This window comes from Brassica napus, chromosome A8, assembly GCF_020379485.1.
Source record: "Brassica napus cultivar Da-Ae chromosome A8, Da-Ae, whole genome shotgun sequence".
In the NCBI taxonomy this organism is placed as follows: domain Eukaryota; kingdom Viridiplantae; phylum Streptophyta; class Magnoliopsida; order Brassicales; family Brassicaceae; genus Brassica; species Brassica napus.
In genome coordinates this window covers 999,378-1,009,352 of record NC_063441.1, presented here as the reverse complement: position 1 = coordinate 1,009,352, position 9,975 = coordinate 999,378, and the positions used below count along the sequence as shown (strand labels likewise).

The following is a 9,975-nucleotide window of genomic DNA, read 5'->3' as shown; positions in this document are numbered from 1 at the left end:
TAAAAAAATGCGGATCCATGTAATCCCGCATGACCCGTTACGGCTCATTCCGCAAAAAGCCAGTCCTGCAAAGACACATTCCCGCGAGATCCGCAAATTTATGGACCTAAAAACCTCGTCCCAATATCATCCCACGACAGTCCTTTACGGGTCAGGTCTGCGGTCCAAGTCCATGATTACCATCTCTAAATTTAATTGTAAATTTTTAATTCAAACTGAATTTCATTTTGTGAACAAAAAAACAAACAAACTGAAAAGTGTTAGATTAAGTACGTCTTAAAAGTTTGCCAGCGATATAACTTAACAAGTTACAACTTTGAGTTGTTTGTTTTCACATTTTTCTTTATTATTTACAAGTTCTTAGAAGCATGTCTATGATTAAGTACACATAAACGTTTGTCAACTATATTTTTAACTTGCAAGTTACAACTATAGTTTGTTTGTTTTCACTTTTTTTCTTTTTAACTTACAAGTTTAGAACTTAATGTTACAGAGTCAACTAGATATCATTCTATCTGGCATGAGTTTAAAATGTATTCCGATTAATGTTAGAGATAGCTAGATCACTTCTGAACTACTGTATAGATTGCACATGCCGAAACACAAACCCATTTTGGCCAAATAGTAACAATTTGGTTTTCAGTAAGAATCGAACCTACAATGACAATTTTACGTTGTGCCTCCCTTACAATTAGGTTATCAATACTTGGTTTACAAGATCAAAATTGATACCATTTATCTAGTTATTTCTGATTTATCCAGTCTTGTGATACTCCATATAATTTGGATGCCAACAAAAAAAACAAAGTGTTGTATATTTTTTATCCATATCTGTGAGGGATCATATAATAATTTGGGTGTAATAAGGTGCATATAATGATTTGGGTGTAATAAGGTGCCTATACAACAAAAACAAAGTTTTTCCAAAGTCAAAAGGTTACAATATAAATCAAACGAACATACATAAAACAATTCCTTGTAGGACGAATAAAATAGTGATGTTTGATGATTTCCATGAAACTACACTTCCTTGGAGAATCAAAAAAGATTGATAGTACTATAGATACAAATCCCAATGTCAATAAATGAACCAAAAATCAGACCATGTTCATCTGTTTCTTCTTTCCTTCACATCCAATTTACCTTTTCTCCCAAGATTTTCTCTTCTTCCTTCACTCTATTTATACTCCTTCATTCCTTTTACACTTCTTCACAACTCTCCCTCTTCTTTCACCCACAAAAGGGTTTTTTCTTTTCTTTTGTTCCTCATATTCTACACCAAAAGTTTCAATACATTCTCTTTCATAAATAGCTAAAAACAACTTGTTGATTGTAGTAATGGCCGAGTTAAAAAGTAAGTTAAATAAAGGTCACGCCTTCACAAGCAAATGTGCATCCTTGGTGAAGGAACAACGTGCTCGTCTCTATATTCTTCGTCGTTGTGCTACTATGCTTTGCTGCTGGTACATCCATGGCGATGAGTAATGAGATAACTCTCATCCCTTAATATATATACATATATTTATAGATATCTCCTTTAGTTGTTTGGCAACTCCTACAAGAAACTTGATGTCTCTCTTCCTGATCTATTCTGATGCAACAAACCCTTTTACATTCCTGTTGTTTTTTAACCTAAAGGATCAACCTCTTTAGGTTTTTTTGGTTTGCTTCATTGGTTAAATCTTCGTCAAAGAGAGAGAGAGAGAGAGAGATAGCAAGATTTATCTGCCAAACAAGCCGTCTGAAACAGAGCTCCAAAGATGCTGATTCTGTAAGAATTTGAAAGATACTTGGAAGGGTTTTGTCTGTTTTGGTTTCATAGTGACATTGCTTCTGTAATATTTTCAGTTTCATTTCTTTCTTTGTTGCATCATGTCCTAGTAAAGAACAATAAGAGTCTATGGTAAATGTTAGAACCATATCGAATAAAATACTTCTTCTTTTGCATCTCAACATCCTAATAATAATACAGCAAGAGTTTTCACTTTTCACCATCTAGAGATCTATAGATCATAGTTTGTCAATGATCACTACTTCTCGACCCAATCTTTAAAAAGCAACATCATGTAAATAGGAACATTGAACGCCGCAATGACAATGCTCATCATGATTGTACGTATCACTCTCTGGATCACAAGCTTCGTTCTTGACTTCGATGCTGATCTCATCAGAGGATCAGACACTCTAACACCAACATTTGAGTCCATCACATTTTCGATATCGTTCTTTCTAGCTGCAGATCTCATCACAGCATTGCCCCTACAAAGATTAATAGAATATCAAAACTTGTGCCCATAGAGAGTAACCAATGGATGTGTTGAGGTCTCACTCACCTTTCTACATGAGATTTATCACTTTGACGCTTCACTGGAGCTTGAAGAACTTTCTTAACGAGATGCATAGACCCTTCTGCGTCCCACACCATTTCATACTCACAGTTCTCATCTTCATTCTTCTCTTTCGTGACATCGCTTAAGAAGCTTAACTTCACTACATTTGAGATAGTGTCTGCAGCGTTGTTCAAGAAGCTTACTCCATGGTTTGGCCATAGAAGGAGAGCGAGAAGGGTAACGACAAACAGAGAAAGGTACCTGGTATAGTTCAAAAATCAGACACAGAGATCTCTCTATAAACTAAGCAAAGTCAAAAACTCTATGATTAGAAACATACCATATGTAGATGAATAGTTGTCTCGGAAGGAAGCATAGTTGAGTGTGCAACATATTATCTTGATCAGATGAGTTTTGATGGATGGCGTTGGGAACAGATAATAGCATGAATGACGGATATAAATTTCCTTGTTGCCAGCTTATAGTCCCTAAAGTATGCTGCAATATGATATACTCATCAATAATGGATATACAAATGTTTTGTGGTAGTCTCTGAGTTATTACCTCTGTTACAGATCCTGCTTCCGACTTGTGAGTTAGAGTACACTGGTCATGATCATGGCCAGACAGAACTAGCGTCTGCATAAAAGGCGTTGGAATTAGTGAGAGCCTAACAGAGATGGGGACTTTCACATGAATAAATTACAGAAGTAAGTTTTGCCTAACAGAGATGGGAGTTTCACATGAATAGATAACAGAAGTAAGTTTTTTTATCTTACCGGTTTGATTAACTCCAATAACTTCTTTGATGATTCTGCAGTGATATAGTTCTGATACCTGAGTACAAAAAAGGACATGGATTGGATTAGTTTCTCCTTTTGTTAAGATGGCTTTACTACAAGTTCTGTATATTATAAAATGGAAAAAAAAAAGACAGAAGTTTACATTACTTCTTGATCTTTAAAATGGCGCCATAGCCGCTGTAACATGAAAGAGAATACATTATTAGACCACAAAACAAAGTGTTCTAAAAATCAGTATAGGCAACTCGGGTCTAAACGAAACAATTTTTTTAAAACAATTCTTTTTAAAATTTGGTCTAGACATTCAAAAAATCGGTCAAGAATCGATTTCTTTAACATTGGTATTGAGTTTATTTACCTGATCGATGACAGAAGAAGCACGGTGAGGGCCGCATGGGGTTTGATCTGGCCGGTATAATGGGATGTGTGTCAATAAAACTCTAGGATGTGATTTTGTATCTAACAAAAAAAAAAAAAAATTGTGTAAAGCTTCACATATCAGAAGATAGTAAATGCAGAAGAGGATATAAGCTGAATAAACACACACACCAGAGGAGACATTTTGTACAAACTTCCAGACCTCTAATGCCAATTCCTTTTGAGGATTCCCTGCATAAATAATAATCTTTTCAGTTACACAAGGAAAAGAACTACAAGGATAAATAGAAAAAAAAAGGAAAGATTTTGTAATAAACCATCAATAGCTTGTGCATCAATGCTCACGAACTCAGTACTCCCAATCATAAATCTACGGTTTCTGCTCCCAAATGCTTTCTCATATCGACTAATCACCTGTTGGAATATTAAGTTATGTCGTTTTATAGGTTGCTAATCATATAGGAAAAGAGGTGATAAATGTCATACGTCTAGCTTATGGGACGCAACACGAGAGTAGCCAATATCATGGTTCCCTGAGATGTAGAACGTAGGGACGTCTCCAGCTTGTCCTTGTGAGTTCATCCCAAACACATGTTTAAACCGGCTTAAAGACTCATACCACCTGATTCAATAGCTGACTTTTCAGCATTTCAATGAACCATTTTTGCTCAGAGAGGAACAAGAACAAGGAGAGGAGCTTACTCTTCCTCAGGGAGAAATGGACCACCATCGAAATAATCACCTAGAAACAAAACAACGTCTGGTTTGAAAGGCAAGACAGACTGAAAGAACGATCTCCGCATGTTTACATCAGTGTAGAACTGTGCAACCTCCAAAGCAAGAGTCTTTGAAGACAAACGAAACGATGTCTTATCCATGAGCTGCAAACAACACACAATCACATAATAGGCTCTCCACTAACACAGATAACAGTATTGAAAAAGCATTTGAAGAGCTAAGTTACCTGTGGATCAGTGACAATAGCTACTTTAGTAAACTTCACATCACTCTCCACACCATCACTCTGCAAAAAAAAAAAAAAAAAAAAAAAAGGAAGAAGCTAACAGAGATGACCCATAACAGTAACTAGACAGCTTATTTGAGATGCTTACATAACAAAGATATTACAAACCCAAAAATAGTAATGCCGTCCGAGACAATCAATCTTTCAATTTCAAATCATTTCTTTACCATAAAAAATAATTATCCTACTTTCGGACAGAACAAGCAACTATAAGATCGAAGTGTCGTTGCATCTAACTCTCGTTCAGACCCAACATTGATTGGAATCAAAGTTGTAGACTTTACCAGTCGTTGATTGATTATAGCCATTTCTTGAATAATCTATGTTTCAATTTCAAACAATTTATTTACCATAAAAAAAAAATAGTACTTTCGGACAGAACAAGCAACTACAAGATCAAAGTGTCATTGCATCTATAAAGTCTCGTTAAGACCCAACAATGCGGATCATTTATTGAAAAAGATCAAAACTTTAGTGGAGATAGACCTTGAGAAGATGATGGTGAGGCCAAGAACAAGTGAAGAGAGAAGGAACCCAGAAGGCGAACATCTCGCCGTAGAGGATCGACGAAGCCCAGATGAGACATAAAGCCACCGTGAGCTTGTGGTGGTGTTTCATATCGTTCAGAGCATCTGAATCTCTTTCTCGGCTTGCTCGCCCGAGAAATATCTGATGATCGCTTGTTGACCCTAAAAGGCGGTAAAAACGCGACGCTTAGATGCGTTTTGAGTAGTAATGTAACTATGTAAGTAACGCTAAAAGCCGTAGTAGAATCCAAAACGTCACGTAGTTTTAAAAAAACGGCACGAATGTTTTAGTATTTCGACCGAGAGAAGGTTTGGGCCGAGTTTAATATTGGGCCTAGTCATATCGGAACTATAATGCTTCGTAAAAGGCTATTAAAGAAAGAGCTCCTTGAATCTCCGCTCTCATCGATTCAGTACAATGTAGGAAGCAACTTTTTGCATTAGTTAGAAGGAGAAAATAATACATGGTAAACAAAATAACTCATACATTCATCAAATCAGCTATTTAGATGTTGAAATACATTTTATAAATATCAGAATCATAGAAACCGAAAATTCCCATTAAACAATATTTTATAAAACTAATTGATTTGCAGGTTGGACTCATAAGAAAATAAAATAAAATCAGCAACCATGAAAACATCCAATAAAATCAGTGAAATCTCTGACTAACTAAAACAGCAAATTATACCAAATTCAAAGTATATCATGCCCGGACTTTTTGCTGTTTGTTTCTTAAGGCAGCTTAACTTCTTCTTTTTTGAAACTAAGACAGCTTAACTTTACTAAGAAATTTTTTCAAACCATCTAAAATAAGATTTATTACAACATAGGGTAACACATCTACTGTTTTATTATGTAGCGGATTAATTAACATCAGTTTGGCATCTTTCCAAATCGACATACCAATTAACATAGGTAAGGTCATCTTATATTATTTGGATAAGGGCCAACAGAATTATTATCGAAAGAGAAACACGCCGTATGTCTTGGCTGGAGTAAAAACGACAGCCCATCACTCGTAGTTAGTTTAATCATTAGTACAAGTACAAAAACTAATAATTAATTTATGATGGTCAAAAGATAATTTTTGTAGAAGAAAAAAAAACCACCGTCATATGAGGAGAAGTTGTCGTGGGGATTATGATGAATCAACCTAGTTTTGTTTTCCACGACATTTTCCTTGGCAAATGTTTTCCACACAACATTCCATATCATATTTTGAACATGGTTACATTTTAGTATAAGAGATTAATTTTTGTTTCTGTAATTTTAGGATGATATGTCATAAATAGGGAATAAAAATGGTAGGTGTAGGAAGTTGGTTGTGAAGACTCGAAGAAATCAGAACCGGTTTTGGTTCGATTAATGATTGTTAATTGTATTCCGGTTTAGGAGTCGGTTTAATATCATTGTAATACGCCGTCGTATCACGTCATCGTCTTGCTTCTTCGAAAGTTTGTTACAGAGTGGGGTCCACGGCTAGAGGCCGTTGACTGCGGTTGTTATCTAGCTTGTGTGACGAGTTGTAGAGTGTAGATCATTCTGGGAAACACGGGGAGAGAGAAAAGCGATAGAGAGGAGTTAGATTCTACGGGGGTGAGTGATTTCTCTTGGGGCTTTTCGGGTGAGAGTTACGGCGTTGATACGGCGGTGTTGAATACACTGAGCTTAGTGGATTCCGAGGTGATCCTCGGCCAGACGTAGAGTCGCGGTTTGCGCTCGAACTGGATAACATCTCGTTGTGTCTTTATCGTGCTTTCTAGTTATTGATTCTCTCGTATCGATTAGATTGATCTCACGAAATCGTTTCATAGCTGTGATTGCTTAGCATTGATCTTGATCTCTGGTTGATTCGATTCCACAACAAGTGGTATCAGAGCCTAGGTTTCGCTATCTAGGGAAGGAATCGAAGGCGGCTGATCGGCATCGACGAAAGTATATCGTCAAGATGGCGAAAGCGAAGGTTGAGATGGAAAAGTTCAATGGCTCGATCGATTACAACATGTGGAAGGAAAGGTTACTGGCGAACCTGGATCTTCTTGGACTTAGGGATGCTCTTATAAGTCAAGAAGAAGATCTGAAGAAGTCTGAGGATAAGCTGGAAGATACGAAGCTTAAGGGAGTTGCAGATGAATCTGATTCGAAGCAACAAGTCGATGTATCTTTGGCTGAGAAGCAGAGAAAAGTACGAAGCACCATCATCATGTATGTGACGGATCAGATCTTGAGGAAGATCATAAAGGAGAAGACCGCAGTTGGTATGTTAAAGATACTGGATGCTCAGTACATGTCTACGTCGCTCCCGAACAGGATGCATTTGAAGCAATGCTTATATGGTTATCGTATGAATGAGTCGCTGACTATTGAGAATAACATTGATGAATTCCTGAGAATCATAACAGATCTGAGTAATGTCATGGTGGAGATCTCTGATGAAGATCAAGCTATCTTACTCTTGATGTCACTCCCAAAACAGTTTGATCAGCTGAGGGATACATTGAGATATAGTAAGACTACTGTGACACTTGATGAAGTTATTAGCTCCATCCATTCAAAACAACTAGAGTTGGGAGTGAATGGGAATGGCAAGGGGAGCAAATCTCAAGGTGAAGTGTTATACTCAAGCTCTAATAACCGAGGAAGATCAGGTACAAGAGACTCAAATCAGAGCAAGTTCAAAGGGAAGGGTAGATCGAAGTCTCGAGGAAAAGGGAATCAACCTACCTGTTGGACCTGTGGTGCTGAGGGCCATTTCAAAAGAAACTGTCCTAAACGAAGTCATGACAGAGGAAAGGAAGCGACAAAGGAGACTGGTGAGTCGTCTGCAGTAACTGGTATCAAGTACATTGAATCTCTCACTGTGTCAGAAGTAAACGTTGCTGAATCATACGACTACAGAGAGATTTGGATAATGGATACTGGTTGTTCTTTTCATATGACTCCAAGAAGAGACTGGTTCATAGATTTTGAAGAACGGGATGTAGGATCAGTAAGAATGGCTAATGAGTCTACATCTTCTGTCAAGGGAATTGGCACGGTTCGTATTAAGACATCTGATGGTAGCTTCGTACTCATCAAAAATGTGAGGTACATTCCACAGTTTTCAAGAAATCTGTTGTCACTTGGAGTGTTTGAAAGTGAAGGCTGTTCATTTTCATCTGAACAAGGTTACTTGAAGTTGACAAAAAGATGCAGAACAGTTCTAAAGGCCAAGAGAGAGAGTAACTTGTATTTTCTTCAGGGAAGTAGTCACGTTGATGAAGTGAACCTGGTTTCTGTGGAAGATGAGACAAGCTTATGGCATAGTAGACTGGGACATGTAAGTCAAAAAGGGATAGACGTTCTAGTCAGGAAGGGGCTGCTTGATAAGAAGAAGATATCAACTTTACAGTTCTGTGAGAGCTGTATAGTTGGGAAGGCTCACCGTGTAAGTTTTGGCTCCGGTCAACACACAAGCAAGGCGTGTCTTGAGTATGTTCACGCTGATCTCTGGGGCTCACCCACAGTTCCTCAGTCACTCGGAAACTGTCACTATTTTTTGAGTATAATTGATGATCACTCACGGAAGGTTTGGATCTATTTCTTAAAGACAAAAGACCAAGCGTTTGACAGGTTTGCAGATTGGAAAACTCTTGTTGAAAAACAGTCTGGTCTCAAGGTCAAGACGCTGAGAACTGATAATGGACTTGAGTTTTGCAATAAAAGGTTTGATGATCTCTGTTCAGATCAAGGTATAGCAAGGCATAAGACTATCCCTTATACACCACAACAGAATGGTGTTGTGGAAAGAATGAACAGAACAGTTCTGGAAAGAGTTAGGAGTATGTTGGATGAGTCTGGTTTACCTAAAGTTTTCTGGGCAGAGGCTGCTAACACTGCTGTGTATCTGATAAACCGAACCCCATCTGCTGCTCTTCAGAATGAGATACCTGAAGAAATTTGGTCAAAAACAGTTCCGCAGTTTGGCCATTTGAAGAAGTTCGGCTGTGTGTGCTATCATCATTCTGATGAAGGAAAACTACAACCTAGAGCTAAGAAGGGTATATTCATTGGTTATCCTACTGGGGTAAAGGGTTACAAGGTCTGGTCTTTGGAAGATAAACGAAGTATCATAAGCAGGAATGTTACTTTCAAAGAAGATGAGTGTTACAAAGACTTAAAGGGAAAGTCATCTGAACACAAAGAGAGTAACACAAATTTTCTTGATATAGAACTCGGTATATCCAAAGAGAAGGATATGAGTTCAGGTGGAGAGAGTTAGGAGGCAAATCAAGATAGTGTGGTTAACACTGATGTGATCGCAGTTGAAAGTAGTGATTCTGAAGAAGATCTTTCAGATCAAGAAGGCTCTGGAGGGGAGGCTGTAACGGGGAGCTATCAGTTAGCCCGAGACAGAAGTAGAAGAGAACCGAAACCTCCTAAGAAGCTTGATGATTACGTTTATCTAGCATGTATGGTTGCTGAAGATGGAGATATGGTTGAACCAAGTGATTACAAGTCTGCAATGAGAGATCCTCACAGGAAGAAATGGATTCTTGCATCTGATGACGAGATGGATTCGTTGCAGAGAAATCACACTTGGGATCTCGTAAAGAAACCAAAAGGGAGAGCTATAATAGGATGCAAGTGGATTTACAAAAGAAAACCTGGAATCTTAGGAGTAGAGGATCCAAGGTACAAGGGCAGGCTTGTAGCAAAGGGCTATGCTCAGAAGGAAGGGGTAGATTACAACGAGATTTTCTCTCATGTGGTTAAACATGTATCTATAAGATACTTGATGTCGATTGTGGTTCAAGAAGACATGGAGCTGGAGCAGCTAGATGTGAAAACCGCATTTCTTCATGGTGATCTTGAAGAAGAAATATACATGACTCAACCTGAAGGATATGAAGAAAAAGGTAAAGAGGATT

General features: G+C 37.8%; 2 protein-coding genes across 2 annotated transcripts; one reads left to right on the top strand and one right to left on the bottom strand.

Moving 5' to 3' along the window:
- Positions 1–849: 849 nt before the first annotated feature.
- LOC106360348 (small polypeptide DEVIL 22-like) lies at positions 850–1,949 on the top strand. The gene has a single exon (XM_022689722.2). The coding sequence runs from the start codon at positions 1,339–1,341 to the stop codon at positions 1,483–1,485; it is 147 nt and encodes a 48-aa protein (XP_022545443.1). The 5' UTR covers positions 850–1,338; the 3' UTR covers positions 1,486–1,949.
- Positions 1,922–5,264, bottom strand: BNAA08G01030D (uncharacterized protein C630.12). The gene is made up of 13 exons (XM_013799982.3): positions 5,022–5,264; positions 4,476–4,535; positions 4,214–4,392; positions 3,998–4,133; positions 3,829–3,925; positions 3,683–3,742; positions 3,492–3,592; positions 3,276–3,310; positions 3,110–3,167; positions 2,895–2,969; positions 2,671–2,828; positions 2,334–2,591; positions 1,922–2,259 (listed from the first exon to the last, which is right to left on the bottom strand). The coding sequence occupies exons 1-13, from the start codon at positions 5,151–5,153 to the stop codon at positions 2,031–2,033; spliced, it is 1,578 nt and encodes a 525-aa protein (XP_013655436.1). The 5' UTR covers positions 5,154–5,264; the 3' UTR covers positions 1,922–2,030.
- Between the last annotated feature and the right edge of the window lie 4,711 nt (positions 5,265–9,975).